The sequence below is a fragment of the Diabrotica virgifera genome, chromosome 9 (assembly GCF_917563875.1).
Source record: "Diabrotica virgifera virgifera chromosome 9, PGI_DIABVI_V3a".
NCBI classification, from domain to species: domain Eukaryota; kingdom Metazoa; phylum Arthropoda; class Insecta; order Coleoptera; family Chrysomelidae; genus Diabrotica; species Diabrotica virgifera.
In genome coordinates this window covers 31492662-31514724 of record NC_065451.1, presented here as the reverse complement: position 1 = coordinate 31514724, position 22063 = coordinate 31492662, and the positions used below count along the sequence as shown (strand labels likewise).

The 22063-nt window shown below is 30.6% G+C and overlaps 1 protein-coding gene across 1 annotated transcript in view; it reads left to right on the top strand.

Annotated features, from left to right (window-relative positions):
* Positions 1–231: 231 nt before the first annotated feature.
* LOC126892651 (6-phosphogluconolactonase) overlaps positions 232–22063 on the top strand; it is a 52815-nt gene continuing 30983 nt past the window's right edge. Inside the window, exons 1-2 of the mRNA XM_050662292.1 lie at positions 232–451; positions 20652–20858. Of these exons, the coding sequence (XP_050518249.1) occupies positions 334–451; positions 20652–20858 (325 nt within the window). The 5' untranslated portion in view covers positions 232–333. The remainder of the gene's footprint in view (positions 452–20651; positions 20859–22063) is intronic.

Below are 22063 nucleotides of genomic sequence, written 5' to 3'. Positions count from 1 at the left end.
TTTTGGACTAAAATTTAATTTAAAAGTAATCATACTAAAAACGCTAAAACCACAAATTTTTTGCAGAAATATTTAAAGCTGTCATTGCTTCATTTACATGTAAATACCAGAATTAACAGAATAAAATTGCTTATTCGTAGCGCCATCTACCAACACTTTAATAAAACTACGCCACGTGGTAGTCAGCTGTCAGCCCCTACTCTGATGACCATGACCTCCAATCCTATCATGAGTTCATGAGTTGTCAAATCAAAAACCTTCAAAAAAATAACCTATCAACAAGTGGTTCAATTTGAAATTTGAATAGAACTTTCCTTCCTTTTTACAATAAAAATGACTGTGATAGTAGTAGAAAATAAAGATAAAGTTATAGAAAAGCTTTGTGAGCTGATAGAACGTGCAGCAAAAGAAAGTATTGATAAAGGGGATGTGTTTTTAATAGGTGTTTCTGGTGAGTAGGTACATGTGTGATTTGCTATATAGCTCCTTGAACTGACCCTACCCTAGATAGGTTTTTCATAAATAAGATTATCCTAGGATATTTTATTAAATTGTAAACAATTATTAATATTATGAAAAGGATCTCAGAGAATGCTACATCTTGAAATTTTACCAGCCTTTTTTATTCAAACAGTACCTGGCCAAATTATTAGGCCAAGCAAGGAAAAATGATATGAAGTTATTTCTCTCATGATTATGCATATATTTGAAAAAAAATAGATTTGTTCTTTTTTTTACCATTATTTTTGCCATTATCCCTATGGGTTCGGCTTCCTATTTGTATTTCTCCATACGTTTCTATCTTCAACATCAATCCCCTTTACCGACATGTCCTGCCTAAGCATCTGTCTTCTTTGGTCTTCCGCTCCTACTTCTTCCAGGAATCTGCACTTCAGCTATTCTTCGTATTGGGTGATTAACGTCTCGACGTTAAACATGATCAAACCATCTTAACTTATGCTCCCTTATTTTGGCATTAATTGATGCCACTCCTAGATTTCCCCTAATATAGGTACTCATACTCATTCTTAATTTTATCCTTTTTTTACTCCACTCATCCATCTAAGCATTCTCATTTCTGCCACCTGCATTCATTGTTCCTCTTTCTTTTTAACCCGCCAGTGGTCGCTATATTATGAGATTATCTCTCACGGTTTCAGAAAATTGCGCACAAATTTTTTTCTGGGAAATTATACGCGCTGTAGTTCTTTCTAGTCTCCTAACTATCCTCCCTCGACAATCTAATAGACTCGTCCGCTAAGATAGGGACTCAGTTTACTTAGTATCACCATATTGTTGAGTCAGTGCGTTTCATGAGAGAGATTCTCTCATCAAGCGACCACCGGCGTCACCAACTCTGTATAAAAATTAATTTTATTTTTCCCCTTAAAACCTAAAATAATATATCCTTTTATGATGTAATAAAAGGCGCCGTGGATGTGGTCGATGATATGAAAATCCTATATTATGTTTCACGGGTTAGTTGTAGATGGTCACTTACCATATATTTTTCAATGTTAAATATTTATTTATTTATATACGGGATTATCCCCATTACAAAACATACAGTATAAAATCAATCTCTGTAATATCTACTAAACTAGAGTAAAATAAATCTTAATTACACATTAAACAAAAACGAAATATTAATAGTTATCCATTACACACATTACATTACACACATTATTTTAAAAAAGCAAGCACACAAAGCATTTAAAGAATCTGGGAGTAGGTATGATTATATTACTTTTTCAAAGTTAAGATCACAATGTAAAGTCCTATCTAAAACTTGTTACAATGAATTTGTGTCCAGCTCGGAAAATGCTATTGTCAATGAGAGTAATGTGAAAACATTCTGGTCCTATGTCAACTCACAACGAAAATCTAAAGATTTACCATCTGAAATGTTTTACAACGAGGTGAGTTGCCAACTGGGGCCTGATCTTCCAAATCTATTTGCAGATTATTTTAAAACTGTTTACTCAACAAAAGTTTGTCAGGTGGTTGAATCTTTATCTTTTAATGATATCAGCATAAATGATCTTCAAATCAGTATTTCAACAATTTATGAAGAGATTTGTAATCTAAATACCAACAAGAGTCCAGGGCCAGATGGAATACCCCCCATTATTCTAAAATCATGTAGTTTCGTACTTTCTCGTCCTCTCTATATGATATTTAACTCTTCTTTAAAGTCTGGTTATTTTCCTGAGTTTTGGAAGACTAGCTTCTTGACCCCCATATACAAATCAGGAAATAAAGCTGATGTGTGCAATTATAGGCCAGTTTGCAATTTAAATGTAATTCCAAAACTATTTGAAAAAATAGTAACAAAATATCTTACATCAGTGTTATCATCAACAATAATACCCCAGCAGTATGGATTTCTAAATGGAAGGTCTTCTGAGCTTAATTTACTAGTTTACAGTGAGTTTCTGTCAGGTGTCTTGGATGGTGGTGGTGAGGTACACAGTATATACACTGACTTTTCTAAGGCATTTGACAGGGTAAATCATACAATTTTATTGGATAAGCTGAGGACAGCAGGTTTGGGTGGTAGTTTGTTGAGCTGGATCGGCAGCTATTTGTCTGATAGATCTCAAATAGTAAAGGTCAAAGGCTTTAAATCTAAGGAGATAAATGTACCTTCTGGTGTGCCTCAAGGGTCTCATTTGGGACCCTTGTTATTTAACATCTTTATAAATGACATCCAGAGTTGCTTTCAATATTCCGAATTTCTATGTTTTGCTGATGACCTAAAATGCTTCAAAACTGTCTCTTCTATCACTGATTGTATCAACTTGCAGTCAGATTTGTCCAGACTTGTGGACTGGTGTGAAAGAAATTGCATGGATTTAAACCCAAAAAAATGCCTCACTATGTATTTCTCTAAAAGGCGTATCCCCTTGGCTTTTCCCTATGCAATTTCTAACACCATCTTGATCAATATGTCAGCTACTAAGGATCTTGGAGTCTTATTTGACAATGCTCTATCCTTCAGATTTCATATCACAGAGATTGTTTCTAGAGCCCTTAAAATGGTTGGCTTTGTCAAGAGATCTACAAGAGATTTCACAAATCTCTCGGCAATCCGCCTATTGTATTGTTCATTGGTCAGACCCCTATTGGAGTATGCTTCTTCAGTCTGGAATCCCCTCTATACATGCCATGTACACAAATTAGAACAAGTGCAAAGAAGATTTTTGCGGTATTTTACCTTTAAGGCTGGTGTGGATCCCCCTGACAACTACCATTACAACTATGATTCACTTCACACGAGATTTTCTCTCCCTCCTCTCCAGATTCGCAGGCAATGTAGGGACTTACAGAATTTATACAAAGTTTTTAATGGCATTGCTGATTGCCCAGATCTACTGTACTGTATTGGTTTGGCAGTGCCGTCAAGGAATACTAGATTTCACCTCATGTTTCAACAACCTTTATGTAGAACTAATGTAAAGTTTAATAGTTTTAGTTCAAGGTCTGTAAGGACAGCCAATAACTTATCTCTGAACATTGATTTCAGTATAAGTCAAAGTCGCTTTGTGTGCTTTATTAAGGATTTAACGCTTGGGGAAGAACACTAATTTATAAATTTATAAGTATATTTATGGGTAGCTAGGTGATTTAGTGTTAAGTGTCCAAATAATATTTGTCAATTTATTACCTGTGATAATGTCTGTGTAATGTTACCATTTTGTGATTGTAATTAAGTATATTTATATATTTTTATAATTTATTTTGAGGTTTAATGTATATTTTAGCTCTTAAATTATTCTGTAATAATGGGTAAGGCCCGTAAATAAATAAATAAAAAATAAAATTACATCTATTACACAAATCAGTTAAAATAAACAAAAAAGTACCTGTCAAGCTCTTTTAATCCGATTATTAAAAGCAGCCAAGGAGACACCAAACATTTCCATGTTATTCTCGTTTATCATTTTTAGTGTTCGCTCAATGGGCGAATACATACCACCGATGTGAAGTTATCCATAGATTCCATCCATAGATTTTTTTTTCAAAATATCGCAAAAATACTGGGACAATAGTACTACCAAGCAAGTATATTATTAAATTAAAGGAAACCAATAGTAAAACTTATACTTAATATAAAATTTTATATTAAAACCAATTTTCCACACTTTGCAGTTCATATTCTCAAAAAGCGAAGAAATACACTTTTTATTTTGGATTTTAATTTTCTTTATGAAATAATGCTTATTAATAAACAACATATCCAAAAATTGAGGAGGAGTGTTTTCACTTAACAGAAAAAATAAATTTTAAAGATTGTATGAGTGCGATTCTTATGGAGGAAACATGTCTTTGTTAAACACCGCAAAAACGGAGAATACACTTTTTATTTTGGATTTTAATTTTTTTTAAGAAAGTATGCTTATTAATAAATGACATATCCAAAAATTGAGGAGGAGTGTTTTCACTTAACAGAAAAAATAAATTTTAAAGATTCTATGTGTGCGATTCTTATGGAGGAAACATGTCTTTGTTAAACACCGCAAAAACGGAGAATACACTTTTTATTTTGGATTTTAATTTTTTTTAAGAAAGTATGCTTATTAATAAACAACATATCCAAAAATTGAGGAGGAGTGTTTTCACTTAAGAAAAAAAATAATTTTTAAAGATTGTACGTGTGTGATTCTTATAGACGAGACACATGTCGTAGTTAATCACCTCAAAAACGGAGAAATACACTTTTTATTTTAAATTTTAATTTTTTTAAAGAAAGTATGCTTATTAATAAACAACATATCCAAAAATTGAGGAGGAGTGTTTTCACTTAAGAAAAAAAATAATTTTTAAAGTTTGTACGTGTGTGATTCTTATAGACGAGACACATGTCGTAGTTAATCACCTCAAAAACGGAGAATACACTTTTTATTTTGGATTTTAATTTTTTTTAAGAAAGTATGCTTATTAATAAACAACATATCCAAAAATTGAGGAGGAGTGTTTTCACTTAAGAAAAAAAATAATTTTTAAAGATTGTACGTTTGTGATTCTTATGGACGAGACATGTCGTAGTTAATCACCTCAAAAACGGAGAAATACACTTTTTATTTTGGATTTTAATTTTTTTTCATAAAGCATGCTTATTAATAAACAACATATCCAAAAATTGAGGAGGAGTGTTTTCACTTAAGAAAAAAAATAATTTTTAAAGATTGTACGTGTGTGATTCTTATAGACGAGACACATGTCGTAGTTAATCACCTCAAAAACGGAGAAATACACTTTTTATTTTAAATTTTAATTTTTTTTAAGAAAGTATGCTTATTAATAAACAACATATCCAAAAATTGAGGAGGAGTGTTTTCACTTAAGAAAAAAAATAATTTTTAAAGATTGTACGTTTGTGATTCTTATGGACGAGACATGTCGTAGTTAATCACCTCAAAAACGGAGAATACACTTTTTATTTTGGATTTTAATTTTTTTTAAGAAAGTATGCTTATTAATAAATAACATATCCAAAAATTGAGGAGGAGTGTTTTCACTTAACAGAAAAAATAAATTTTAAAGATTCTATGTGTGCGATTCTTATTGAGGAAACATGTCTTTGTTAAACACCGCAAAAACGGAGAATACACTTTTTATTTTGGATTTTAATTTTTTTTAAGAAAGTATGCTTATTAGTAAACAATATTTCCAAAAATTGAGGAGGAGTGTTTTCACTTAAGAAAAAAAATAATTTTTAAAGTTTGTACGTGTGTGATTCTTATGGACGAGACATGTCGTAGTTAATCACCTCAAAAACGGAGAAATACACTTTTTATTTTGGATTTTAATTTTTTTTCATAAAGCATGCTTATTAATAAACAACATATCCAAAAATTGAGGAGGAGTGTTTTCACTTAAGAAAAAAAATAATTTTTAAAGATTGTACGTGTGTGATTCTTATAGACGAGACACATGTCGTACTTAATCACCTCAAAAACGGAGAAATACACTTTTTATTTTAAATTTTAATTTTTTTTAAGAAAGTATGCTTATTAATAAACAACATATCCAAAAATTGAGGAGGAGTGTTTTCACTTAAGAAAAAAAATAATTTTTAAAGATTGTACGTTTGTGATTCTTATGGACGAGACATGTCGTAGTTAATCACCTCAAAAACGGAGAATACACTTTTTATTTTGGATTTTATTTTTTTTTAAGAAAGTATGCTTATTAATAAACAACATATCCAAAAATTGAGGAGGAGTGTTTTCACTTAACAGAAAAAATAAATTTTAAAGATTGTATGTGTGCGATTCTTATGGAGGAAACATGTCTTAGTTAATCACCGCAAAAACGGAGAATACACTTTTTATTTTGGATTTTAATTTTTTTTAAGAAAGTATGCTTATTAATAAACAACATATCCAAAAATTGAGGAGGAGTGTTTTCACTGAAGAAAAAAAATAATTTTTAAAGTTTGTACGTGTGTGATTCTTATAGACGAGACACATGTAATCACCTCAAAAACGGAGAAATACACTTTTTATTTTGGATTTTAATTTTTTTTAAGAAAGTATGCTTATTAATAAACAACATATCCAAAAATTGAGGAGGAGTGTTTTCACTTAAGAAAAAAAATAATTTTTAAAGATTGTACGTTTGTGATTCTTATGGACGAGACATGTCGTAGTTAATCACCTCAAAAACGGAGAAATACACTTTTTATTTTGGATTTTAATTTTTTTTCATAAAGCATGCTTATTAATAAACAACATATCCAAAAATTGAGGAGGAGTGTTTTCACTTAAGAAAAAAAATAATTTTTAAAGTTTGTACGTGTGTGATTCTTATAGACGAGACACATGTCGTAGTTAATCACCTCAAAAACGGAGAATACACTTTTTATTTTGGATTTTAATTTTTTTTAAGAAAGTATGCTTATTAATAAACAACATATCCAAAAATTGAGAAGGAGTGTTTTCACTTAACAGAAAAAATAAATTTTAAAGATTCTATGTGTGCGATTCTTATGGAGGAAACATGTCTTTGTTAAACACCGCAAAAACGGAGAATACACTTTTTATTTTGGATTTTAATTTTTTTTTTAAGAAAGTATGCTTATTAATAAACAACATATCCAAAAATTGAGGAGGAGTGTTTTCACTTAAGAAAAAAAATAATTTTTAAATTTTGTACGTGTGTGATTCTTATAGACGAGACACATGTCGTAGTTAATCACCTCAAAAACGGAGAATACACTTTTTATTTTTGATTTTAATTTTTCTTATGAAAGAAATTAAACCATTAATAAATAACATATCCAAAAATTGAGAAAGATTGTTTTATTTTTTTTATTTATTAGATATTCAAAAATTGAAGAGCGTTTATAGTTAAAAAATTTGCATGTTGGCATATATACTAAGTACTTTGAATAAAAAGTGCAACACCTCTGATTTCAACGGATTTTATTGAAATTTTCACAGACGTCGTAATGGAGTTAACTCATTACTAAGTAACTTTTTTAATTGTTTTATAAAACTTTTTTTGAATTTTTTTTTTAACTATTTAAGCTTATAAAACTTATTTATTGGTTTTTTGGATATTAATGTGATGATTAATAATATTTTTAGTGTGGGAAACACTCCCTTTATTTTTATTTGACTAGTATTCTTGTGAATTATGATTTACCCAACCATTGTACCATTAGCTGTTAAACTCTTATTGAATAATTATTATTACTCATAAAAGAATTTACCTAAGCTTGTATGCAATCTGCCGGTATAATACCATTTTTGAGAAATGACAAAACCGATTTCTTTTGAAAGTATTGATCAGCTTAAAGAAAATCTTGGTTATTTATTACTTATTCAAATTTTAGTTTTCTGCATTTTTGAAATGAATTTAAATAAATGACAAATGCCATAGTCTAATCCTACTTTTAGAGGGGCATTGTATTCATATTGTAGCTGATTAAATATATTCCTACACCTAGCTTTAACCGCCCAGGTAGTTTGTTATTAATCACCCTTTATTTTAAGAGATTAGTTTTTGAACAGTACTTTTGTAACTTTCCAACCCATAGGATTAAGGGATTTAACATGTTTCTGCTAATAACAATAATTGTTCGAAAACCTATAAAATCTCTGATAGAATACTTTTATTTAGTTTTAAACTCTGTTGTTGTACGGAATCTTCGCGACAGTCAGGTGCTTTTCTCGGGCGTTTAGTCCATCTTATTAAATTTATTTCTTTACTTTCGCAATTTTTTTATAATCAGTTTTGTCACTGTAGTGTCTGTACTTAGTATTTACGTTAGTTTATGTGTAGTGTAAAGTGACTTATTATAGAAAAATAAAGTTCAAGTCGTCCTAGATCACACCAATCAAAAGAATTAGGATCTCCTTCCTATGGTAATACTCCACTTGGCTCTAAACCTCACATCCCAGTCAGTCTAGTGTTTTAGGGTAAAAATTTTTATAACTGCAGCCTTCTAAAGTACCGCATTGATTTTTATGAAATTCGACAAGGAGCTTATTTGACTTTCGTCTTCAAAAGTTATAAATTATTATCTTATATAATGTGCTATACATATTATGTGCTTTTTGCTTTTAAGGGGTAATAACAACTACCGTCTCTGACAGAAGATTAAAAACTACAGATTTATGCATTATTTATTAAAGATGTACATCATGTTTAAATATGTGTAATAATTATTTGTTTATCTTATCGAATATAGATTTGGGATACATTTCAAATTTTCGACCCTTAAAACTACCTTTCAGATCAACATTTACAAAAAAAACTACGGATTGAACGAGTTTAATGTTGCATTTTTAATGACTGTTCGTCCACATTTGTTTAGATAAAGGTATGCTATAGGTATCATACATAAAAAAATTGAAATGCCTACATCTACCGTTCTTTTTATATTTAATATATTGAAGATGCTCGAAAGTCCGATTACGGGCAGACAGGTTTTTTTTAAGTTTTGATATTAATACAAAGTTTTTTGGGAATAATACCACATAAAATTGAAAAATATTCTTTATTTGTATATGTACCGCCGAAGCGAGTACATTCAGAAAAATAATAAAGATAATAATAAAATTAATAAATAAAAAAATAAGAACAAAGAAAAACATTCAGAACAATATTTTGATATTAAAATAAATTATTTTTAACATCTTTTTGCACATTTGTTTAGATAAAGAAATGCTATAGGATAAATAAAGAAATTGGAATGTCTTTATTTACCATTAATTTGATATTAAAACAAATTCCTTTTTAAATTTTCCTGCACATTTTTTTAGGTAAGGTATGCTATATGATATATAAAAAATTGTAATGCCCATATCTACTATTATTATTTTAAACTTAGATGACAGGAATGATGAAGGTACTAATTGATTTAAAATTAACTATGAAGAGCAAACTTTTTTAAAATATTACTTTACGATACAATAGACAATTACTCTATGATTCAATAGACAAAAGTATGCTTCTGGGACTGGGTCGTTATTATCGGGGCAGGTAAAAACGGAAAATTTGAAAACTCAAGGCCGGTATATAGGGTACATGAAATTACTAATAATCAACTTTAGAAAAACCCAAAAAGAGAAAGTGCATAAGCCTTTATTTTGTTTAGTGGGGACTGAGTTTCTTCAAAATATGTGTTTGTCAGTAAATTTATAAATTCTGGTAGACATAGGCATTCTAATTTTTTAGTAGTGAACATTTTATCGGACAAAGTTTGTAGTGAATATACTGTTTTTTTTTTTAATTTTTTAAACATTGTAGTTGTGTTTTCTATCGCTTGGTAGAGCAAAGTTTATTTTACTGTCTTGTGTGTTAAAAGCAAGGGTTGTAAAAATGAATAACAGTTTTGATATTGCCTTAAGTGAATATTTTTACTCAAAAAACGTTTCTTTGCATAATCTTTTAAGGTGTAGAACGTCAGACAGTCTAATAGCCGAGGCAGCTTTAAATTTGTGTGGTGCAGATTCCCCTCTGAATAGACTAAAAATATTTAAAAAATGTTCCAACACGAATTCAAACTTTTACAAAACATATTCGTGTCTTATACAACAACAAAAAAACGAAGTAGTGGATATTTATAATAATAATAATATAACTTTTTCTAGTGAGGATCTAATTAATAATGTCGATTTAAATAATTCGTTTGATGTACATCCTGAAGTATTTAACAATATGTCCTTTTTTGAAACTACCGTTAATGCCCCCTCCGAGACAAACACAAACAATTTGTCACAAACACCATTGGCAAATTTTGATATAGCAGACATTTCTTGTTTGGATAAATCTGTTACTATGGATAAAACTTTAAATATTTCTCATGATAACAATATTATCGATCCAGAGATCAAGAAATTTTATAACATACACCAAACACAACGCGAAGCATTATTAATTCCCGTAAGTTCACGAAATATACATCCCAACACATTAATAGTTAACTCTACTTGTTCAGTGTTTGAAGGAACATTTTTGTTAAATAAGCAAGAGTTTTCTACAATATATGATAAAAAATCAAAAAAATTTAAGCCAAAATTATACAGTTTTACAATAAGAGAAAACTTTAAGAAAGTAAATAATATTTGTATTTTATGCATCAAGGGTTGCAATTATCTAAAAGGTAAAATTATTATTTACGGTTATTGCTCACAACCCGATTGTAAAAAATTTAAAATCATTTGTAAAATAAGTTCAAGCCTAAATGCCCATGTATACAGTAATTCTATTAATTTTTTTCACGGTAGTCAATTGACATCCCAAGTTCGAGGAGTTGAAAGAATATTACTTGGTGACCGATTACTGCCAAACACAGCTTTCAACATCAGAAATGATGATATTAATAACTGCTGCTATGGAGTAGAACACTCTAAAAATTTAAATATGATTAAGAGTGATGTAGTATACAGGAAAGTTAAATCTGAGGCTAATGCCAGAAATGATAGATTAAGGGATGATCTTACCGACATAATTCAAATGCAAAAAGAAAATAAAAATTATATTCCTTATACATTTAGGGTGTGCACATTAAGTAGGGAACAGTTATATTTTGTTAAAAATAATAATAGGTTTAATGTATCTTCAATACATATAGACGCAACTGGTTCAGTCGTTAGAAAACCTTTTGCAGATTCAAAGAGAATACTATATTATGCCGGTGTTGCTCAGTTAAATACAAAAAAAATTGTACCTCTTTTGGAAATGGTAACTAATAGCCATGATATTGGAAACATTTCATCATGGTTAAATGAATATAGACATTATTGTTTAAGAAATAATGTACACTGGCCTGCATTTAAAGTAGCAACCAGTGATTTTAGTGTGGCAATTTTAAATTCAATTTGCGAAGCTTGGAATTTATTAACGTTACAAGACTACTGTAAACTATTGTATAGGTCAGTTACAGATAAAACAGTCGATTTAAGTAAAATAATAATTATTAAACTCTGCTGTGCACACATGATAAAACTAGTCTCTCGTGACATCAACACATACTTTTTAAAATCTGCTTCCGATACAAAATCTTTAATAAAAGAAATTATTGCTACTTTATTTAATATAATTTCCTTTAATGACATTGAAACAGTGCTAAACTGTTTTTTCTATCTTTTGGCAAGTCCTCAAATTACCCAAGAAACTAAGATGATAACAAATAAATTACTATCAGTACTAACATCATACAAAATTACTAACTCAGAAATTATTGCTGAGAGTAAAATCAGTGATGACAATTTATCATATTTTTACAACAATAATACGCTGCCTTCAAGTTCTGCCTTTTATTCAAACAACTTATTTTATATATACTTTAAAAATATGTTTGACGCGGTTCTAGAAGGACATGAGAACTTAAATAAGACTGAAACAGAAAATCCGTTTTATAACCCAGAATTTGGGTCTTACTTTATCCAGCACTATATTCCATTCTTACCATTGTGGAGTGAAATTTTTCATGGCAGAACAAGCAACGCTCCCGTAGAAAACTACTTTGGGTTATTAAAAAATAATATATTAAATAATAATTTACATTTAAAATGTTCACGTTTTGTACGGAAGGTACGTCACTACGTTTTAAGCCAATATAGAGAACATAAATATAAAATAAAAAGAATTAGATGCGCTTCCAAGTTACGTACTAAAATTTAAAAAAAAAGGAAATGAGAAGCAAAATAAAATAGAAGAAACGTGGTGTAAAAGAAAGAAAAGCATGCACACTTATTTTAAACAACAATTAATTAAGAAATATTTTGAGAACACCAAGGCAATAATAGAAAATGTAAACAGTCAAAAAACTCCAAATATCAAAGAAACAGACCACGAATACTATATAAAAACACATGATTTTATTTACCCCTGTTATGCAAATGGCGATTACGCAATAACAAAGTTTAACGACGAGTTATTGTTCTATACCAGTTTTTCTTACCTAGCGGCAAGTAAACAAAACTGTACAGACATGTGGTTGGACAATTTTCTCGTGGATTATGTTTTAAACATTTTTCGAAATAGCAAAAATCACATAAAAATTTTCTTCAGTTACACGGTTGAGAAAATACTAAGAGGACTGGAAAAATGGTCAATAAATAGTCAGATTTTGTTCTTTCCAATACTTGTACTAAACCATTGGATGGTGATGAAAATCGATACTTGCAACAAATCTGCAGAGTTTTATGATCCACGTGGTAATAACAGTAAAAAAGGAAAATATTACTTTTATAGAATAATGTCAATGTGTACAAATACGGGCGATAATGTTGCTGCAGATTTCACTTTTAGTTTTAATAACATGCATCCAGTTCAAACAGATTCTTGGAATTGTGGTGTGTTCACACTGTATTATTGCGAAACTAATATAAAAAAAATTTTAGTTGATAAAAATTTTAATCCGAAACTATACAGAAAATATTTAGAGTACCTTATTATTACAACAACCGAAAATATAACTACAAAATGTGTGCATTGTGGAAAAAGTAATTGCGAAAAAGAGTGCAAAAAATGTAAGCGATTTTCTCACCGTCAGTGTATACAACAAAATAAAATAACATCGTCATGCTCCTATGTATAAAATTACAAATAAAACAGGTCTGGGTTTTTGCTTTGAAATTTCGTTTTTCCTAAAAAATCGAATGGGGTGCGACTAAGGGTTCAGTTCACGTCTGGCAGCCCCGTTTAAACAGGAAACCCTTAACACTAATTAAAACAATAATTTTTGGATATGTTGTTTATTAATAAGCATACTTTCTTAAAAAAAATTAAAATCCAAAATAAAAAGTGTATTTCTCCGTTTTTGAGGTGATTAACTACAACATGTGTCTCGTCTATAAGAATCACACACGTACAAACTTTAAAAATTATTTTTTTTCTTAAGTGAAAACACTCCTCCTCAATTTTTGGATATATTGTTTACTAATAAGCATACTTTCTTAAAAAAAATTAAAATCCAAAATAAAAAGTGTATTCTCCGTTTTTGCGGTGTTTAACAAAGACATGTTTCCTCCATAAGAATCGCACACATAGAATCTTTAAAATTTATTTTTTCTGTTAAGTGAAAACACTCCTCCTCAATTTTTGGATATGTTATTTATTAATAAGCATACTTTCTTAAAAAAAATTAAAATCCAAAATAAAAAGTGTATTCTCCGTTTTTGAGGTGATTAACTACGACATGTCTCGTCCATAAGAATCACAAACGTACAATCTTTAAAAATTATTTTTTTTCTTAAGTGAAAACACTCCTCCTCAATTTTTGGATATGTTGTTTATTAATGAGCATACTTTCTTAAAAAAAATTAAAATCCAAAATAAAAAGTGTATTTCTCCGTTTTTGAGATGATTAACTACGACATGTGTCTCGTCTATAAGAATCACACACGTACAAACTTTAAAAATTATTTTTTTTCTTAAGTGAAAACACTCCTCAATTTTTTGGATATGTTGTTTATTAATAAGCATACTTTCTTAAAAAAAATTAAAATCCAAAATAAAAAGTGTATTCTCCGTTTTTGCGGTGATTAACTAAGACATGTTTCCTCCATAAGAATCGCACACATACAATCTTTAAAATTTATTTTTTCTGTTAAGTGAAAACACTCCTCCTCAATTTTTGGATATGTTGTTTATTAATAAGCATACTTTCTTAAAAAAAATTAAAATCCAAAATAAAAAGTTTATTCTCCGTTTTTGAGGTGATTAACTACGACATGTCTCGTCCATAAGAATCACAAACGTACAATCTTTAAAAATTATTTTTTTTCTTAAGTGAAAACACTCCTCCTCAATTTTTGGATATGTTGTTTATTAATAAGCATAATTTCTTAAAAAAAATTAAAATCCAAAATAAAAAGTGTATTTCTCCGTTTTTGAGGTGATTAACTACGACATGTGTCTCGTCTATAAGAATAACAAACGTACAATCTTTAAAAATTATTTTTTTTCTTAAATGAAAACACTCCTCCTCAATTTTTGGATATGTTGTTTATTAATAAGCATACTTTCTTAAAAAAAATTAAAATCCAAAATAAAAAGTGTATTTCTCCGTTTTTGAGGTGATTAACTACGACATGTGTCTCGTCTATAAGAATCACACACGTACAATCTTTAAAATTTATTTATTCTGTTAAGTGAAAACACTCCTCCTCAATTTTTGGATATGTTGTTTATTAATAAGCATTATTTCATAAAGAAAATTAAAATCCAAAATAAAAAGTGTATTTCTTCGCTTTTTGAGAATATGAACTGCAAAGTGTGGAAAATTGGTTTTAATATAAAATTTTATATTAAGTATAAGTTTTACTATTGGTTTCCTTTAATTTAATAATATACTTGCTTGGTAGTACTATTGTCCCAGTATTTTTGCGATATTTTGAAAAAAAAATCTATGGATGGAATCTATGGATAACTTCACATCGGTATACATACCATAGTTTACTTACTAATGAAGTAAAAACCTCACGTGTAGGTAGATGGTATATAATTTATTAAAAAATTTTTTCTAAAATGATCCAAAATGGATAAAACCACACAAACGTTTTCGGACCAATCAGTCCATCATCAGGTGGTAGAAACTTTAGATCCAAAGTAGTTGGAACTAGCTACATATTTAGGTCAAAAGACCTTAATATTATAATAATTATGCCATTTCGGCTACAAAAATGTCGACAATAAGTCGATGTCACAAGAAATTAAAATGCAGCGGTATTACAGAATTATATTATTATAATATTAAGGTCTTTTGACCTAAATATGTAGCTAGTTCCAACTACTTTGGATCTAAAGTTTCTACCACCTGATGATGGACTGATTGGTCCGAAAACGTTTGTGTGATTTTATCCATTTTGGATCATTTTAGAAAAAAAAATTTAATAAATTATATACCATCTACCTACACGTGAGGTTTTTACTTCATTAGTAAGTTTTTTATTATGGTATACAGCCAATGAGAGGAATCTTTTCCTTTTTATTTTATACCATAGTTTGTTCGATGAAAAGGTATATAAAAGAAATCAACATGTCTGAGACTTCTGGAGGGAACATATAAATTAATAGATTGGAGAAGTTCAGAACAACAAATTAAACCATTTATTAATTTAAACACAAATACCAAATCAGAGTTATCTCGTTGAGTTTTTAATAAATTCATGTTGAGTATTTTTAAAATATAGGTATAATCATAATTAGTAATGCGTATGTTTAATTTGTATGCACAATATCTCAAAAATTTATTCTGCAATCTCTCCAACATAGTAGAAAGATCTTGGTATTGTGGAGACCATACAATAGATGCATATTCCACTTTAGATACAACCAAAGCATAATATACCATTCTTAAAGCCCATACAGATAGTCTCAGACAGTTGCGAATGATAAAGCTCAAAGATTTTAATGCATTTACTGTTACACTATTTATATGTTGCACAAAACGCAACTGCTCATCAAATGTGACTCCTAAGTCTTTTATTGTTTTAACATAAGACAATTCATTTTCATTAATTGTGTAAGAAGTATCATATCTTTTATTACCTCTAAAAAAGCTTATATAACAGCATTTAACAACATTTAAATGCAAAATATTATTCTCACACCAAATACTCAACCGGTCTAAATCTTCTTGAATTAATGTTACATCAACATTTGAATCTACGGATTTAAATAATTTCAAATCATCTGCAAACATCAGGAAATCGCAATTTCTAAAACATTCTGATATATCGTTCACAAATATATTAAATAACAAAGGTGATCAATGAGCTCCTTGGGGTACTCCTGATGTCACATGAATTGCATTTGAATTAAAACAACCTACTCTCACCTGCTGTGTGCGATCTCTTAAAAAGCTATTGAACCATTGCAAGGATTGATGACTGAAGCCAAAATCATTTAATTTTCCTAAGATGTTATGATCTACTCTGTCAAATGCCTTGGAGAACTCAGTATAAATAGTATCCATCTGACTTTTATTCTCCAACGCGTTTATTATTTTTTGTTCAAAGAGTACTAAATTTGTTACCGTTGATTTATTCTGAGAAAATCCATGTTGATTGTATATTAGACGCTCTTTATAATAAAATTTTAATTGATCGTGCATTAGTCTATCAAAAAGTTTTGGTATAGAGGATTGTTTACAGACGCTTCGATAATTTGTTATGTCTTGTTTATTACCTGATTAAAAAATTGGGCAGATATAAGAGTGCTTCCATAAAGTTGGGAAAACTGATGTCTTTAATGATGACTCAAAAAGAAGATATAAAGGATTAGTTAGTGAATATATACAGTTCTTTAGAAAGTAATCGGGAATACCATCTGGACCACTGCTTAACTTATTGGGTAGGGATAAAATGTTGTTGAAAATATCTTTCACTGATATTGAAAAATTAGGTATAAAAAGATTGTTGTTGCCCTTTACTTCCAAGTTATTAATATTTGATTGTGGCGAATAAACTGTTGAAAAAAAATGACGGAAACAGTTTGCAATCTGTTTTCCGTTTGTTGCTATAGCATTATCATAGTACATACTGTTTGGTAAATCATTTGATGTTCTCTTACTGTTTACAAACTGCCAAAAGTACTTAGGATTACTGCATAAATTATGATTTATTTGATTCAGATAAGTGTTCTAACATTGATTTGATAGATCCTTAAACAATCTCCTAAGTTCTGAAAAAATCACATAATCCTCTTGATTACAGGAGGCTAAATAATTTTTATGAGCAATTTTTTTCTGTACGACTAAATAACGCAAGTTGGCATCAAACCATTTTGTATAACTAGAAGTTCTAAATCTTTTCACCGGTACAAACAATGATAGTGACATATTAAGGTGGCATCAATAGTCACATTTTGTATAAAGATAATAATAAAAAAACTTCGTGTCTCTTTAAAGCAAATGGCTTTATCGTTGATGAAACCTCATCTTTTTTGTAAAATTTTGTAAAGAAAGCCAAAAGTTGGATATGTGAGAGAAAATCTCACGCGCGACCACTCGCCTAACAACCTACCTAGCGACCAATGCCGGGTTAATTGACCAACACTCGGTTCTGTACCTCATAGCTGGTCTTACAGCTGTTTTATAGACAGTGGCGGAGTGTCCTTAGGGGCCAGAGAGGCCGGCCCCACCAAAAAATATGTAAAATATGTAAATTTTTAGTTACGATTCTATTATACAATATTTTATATAAATATGCATTAAATAATTTATTTGTTCATGCATATCGTTTTTTCTCGTGATATAAAAATAATATATTGCACAATCACGCACCGTACTTCTCTATTAATTGTCATTATGCGCTGCACTCGCCGCATAGAACCGTTCGATGAGCCCGTTTACCCTGGCCCTTGCTCCAAACAATATTATTTCTTTGACTAGTCGTTGCAGTCACGTAGGTACCGGCTGTATTGCATTGCATGTTCTTCTGCTGTCGTCAATAATCCTAGGCAGGCCGTATAAGATGTTTAGGGGCCCGTTTTGTGTGGCCCTTCTGTGTAGTTAATACGCTGTTTCGGTGTGATAATGTTAATTTAAAATGAACAAAGTAGACTATTTATTACAAAGTCCTTTTTATACGTTAGGGATAGAGGAAAAGAATGAAATTAAACGATTAGGTGTAATAAATAAATAAAAGATTAAGTAATAAATAAACTAAGCCATTCGTTCTTCTTTTGGCCTTTAATTCGTCAAATTTTGAACCTAGGCTTCCCCCAGTTTCCTCCATTCATTTCTGTTTAGTGCTTTCTGTTTCCAGTGCGTTCCTCCTATCTTTTTAATGTCATCTCCCCATCTCATCTGGGGTTGTCCCCTTGCTCTCTCTCCTGCCCAGGGTCTCCATTGTTGTATCGTGATATTCCACCTGTTGTCCGTTTGTCTGGCGTTATGACCTGCGAAGCTCCATTTTAGCCTGGCTATGTGTTGTCCTGCGTCTTTGACTTTTGCCTTATTTCTTACCCAGTTGTTTTGCTTTGTGTCTGTTAATTTTACTCCCTAACATTGCCCTCTCCATGGCTCTTTGTGTTTTCATTATTTTATCAATGTTTGCTTTGGTCAAGGTCCATGTTTGGTATGCCTATGTAAGAATTAGGAGTATGCACTGGTCAAACACTCTTGTTTTAATTCGAACAACAACTAAGTCATTAATATGGAGCAAAGCTTTTATAGCTATCCATAAAGTCAGGTGGCTTAACCACATAAAGTAATAAGATAATATCCCATTACTTAGGGCATCCAAACTAACGTTCAGTACAAAGCCTCCCCATTTGTTATGTCCTTCGATAGGGAGAGGTGGTGGTATAGCTTTAGGGTCACATAGGTATAGTATTTTTACTACAAAAGCGATATTACGTAGGTCAAAATTTTTGACGTAAGAGAACTGTCAAAACATTAGAATGTGACTTTTCATTATTGCCATGTTTATTATAAAGATGGCAATAATGAAAAGTCACATTCTAATGTTTTGACAGTTCTCTTACGTCAAAAATTTTGACCTACGTAATATCGCTTTTGTAGTAAAAATACTATACCACTTCATTACGGAGTGTGGCCGGTTTAACCTTGGACCACTGTTTCATTGGAACAGACATGTCCCTCGAGGCTGGGGTTGTATGAGTATGTGTGTGTGCGTGTTATTGGGTCAGGTCAGTACAGTACCTGTATATATTTTTTGAGCCATGTTTTTCATTCTTTATTTCATTTATATGCGGCCCAGGCCCCACCAAGTGAAATTGTCAGGAGCCGCCACTGTTTATAGAATTTTCCCTTCAACTTCATTGGAATTTTTCTGTCACACAACACCCCACTCGCTTCTTTCCATTTCATCCATCCAACCCTAATTATTATACATCATGCATCTCCATCTATTTCTAATTTTTCCGCATCTATTTTCACAAACATCTTATTATCTCGTTTGAAACATTTATTGACTTACACCAATTGGCTTCTGAGGCATCGATATGTTCAGCACCAATAAAACTCTTTTCTTTCTTATCTGATCAAAAACTAATGAGAATAAATATAAGGACTGAGCACTAAACCTAGGTGCAATCCTACTTTCACATGAAATTTATCAGTCTCTCCCACACCTGTCTTAACACTAGTTATTACTCCCTCATACATATTTCTCACAATCTTTATATATCAATTGTTTAAAGGTAAAAGTTTGTAACCCACAAATAAACTTTTTTCAGGAAGTAGAAAAAATGCTCCATTTAAGTAATTTTATGAGGAATTAACTTAATAATTTTTTTTATTAATTTCTAGATGTATTATTATTGATCTACAAATTAATGAAAAAAATTATTGGGTTAATTCCTCATAAAATTACTTAAGTGGAACGTTTTTTCTATTTCCTGGAAAAATTTGACTTGTGAGTTACAACCTTTTACCTTTCAACTGTTGATATTCACTGAGAACCATGGGCGCCCATACCCATGGGCAGGGGGGCCGTGGCCCCCCTAGCTTTTCGAGTGCAGTATACTATATATACATATGGTTATCCAAATTCTACAAAATATAATGTGCAACATCTTCACCTAAAAATGTTTATATGGGCGCCCATGCTGAGGACTCTTTTGTTGTTGAGTGCCCACCACAGAATCTCTCGAGGAACGCTATCTTATGCTTTCTCCAGGTCAATGAATACCATATGAGCGTTTGTTTCATTATTCCTGTATTTCTTCATTGGCTGCCTTATAATGAAAATTGCATCTATTTTGGATCTGCCCTGCATAAAGCCAAATTGATTATCAGATTATTCGGTTACTTCATGTATGCATATATCAATTACTCTCTCCCAAATTTTCATGATGTGATTAAGTAGTTTTATGGCCCTGGAGTTTGTGCATTGTATATCTCCCTTATTTTTGTAAACAGGTACTAATAGTATTGTTTCTCCATTCTTCAGTCAATAATCTTTAGCAGTTCTTTATCTTTGTTAACCCTCCTTAGTATTGGAGATGTTAACCTCCCTTACTGTCCAAGGTATTGCACTTAGCCATTATTGACTTGGTTCTAAACTGAGATAATAAACGTTACAGAAATACTGTTCAAAAAAGGAAAGAATTTTAAAAAATAAAATAAGATGGTTATTACACATTGTAATTTTATACAAGCTAATTTAAGTTACATTTATTTAGTTATGGTTATGAATATAACATTGTTTAATTTTCAGGCGGATCACTGGCAGTATTCCTTGAAGTTGGTCTACCTAAAATTAAGTCAGATTTTTCAAAATGGAGGCTATTTTTCTGTGACGAAAGAGTTGTACCTGTAGATAATCCCGATTCCACATATGGACTGTACAAGAGGGCTCTGGTGGATTCGGGGCTGCTTGGCTTAAAGCCAGATCAGTTTGTGCAGATCAAACAAGGTGTTCCAGGTATTACTACTTTTATGTATTATTAAACCACCTTGATGAAATTATTTCATCATTTATATTTATGTTTATTTTCATAAACATTTTTTTCGAATTTAAAATTTTATGCAAGTTCCCTATTATCTTTTAACTGGATGGTCGCAATTGTACAAAAAACAGGATACGCCTATTCTACAGAATGCAAATTTCAAATTTGATGCTTGCAATGTTGCCATATTTATCATTTTTCTGATATTATTAGTAGCTTTGGTTTTTTAAATACAACAGTCTGTATATTGTTTTATTTAATAAAACAATATACAGAGAATATTGGAATCCTCATTTCAATACAAGTTCAACTGTATACAATACAGTAGAACCCCGATTATGCGGGTGCGGATTATCCGTGCTGCGGATTATCCTTGCTGTGATTTTCTATTACTCAAGTTGCATTTTTGAGGTTTTATCAAAATAGCGTCATCGTAGATCACTTGACGGAAATCTATATATGATGAAAGAGAGACTCATAATGAAAGATTTATTTTTTCTATTATCTTTTTATGGTAGGTACATCTGTGTGTGTATACGTACATATGTATTATACATACATAAGGAATACATGTTCGGATTATCTGTGCTTTTCAATTAATTATCCGTACCACCTCCTGTCCCGAGGAGCACGGATAATCGGGGTTCTACTGTACTCTCGATGTTATGTAGTCCGGAACACCTTAAGGGGCTAGCCTAGTGTAAAAGTACGCAATTCATATCCTTTTTTGGGAATTTCTAAAATTAAAAGTACTGTACCAACTGTTTTGAAAATTTGCATGATTATTTATTATAAAAAGAAGTACCTACATGTAAAATAATTTTCATAAAAAAATATTAAAAATTAAATGATTTATGCGCCATCTACTGGCACCGTGAAAATAAAAGCATAACTCCACTGCTGCAGTGACTGGGACTAATAGAGATCCTGAAATATAAAATGTCAAAGTTATTATTGAAACATAAGTTGTGTGTGTGTGAGAGAGATCCTGGCATCAGACAAAATCTATTTGCCACAAAACATGTAAATTCTTAATTACATTAAATGATTTCATATTGTCTATTTCTAAACTATACCGCTATTTTTGAATTTCTGATAAAATTAATGATGGAATCTAGTACCGCTTTATCTGGGGAAGAAAGGAGAGCTGTAATATTTAGTGGCAATGGACACTCGTGAT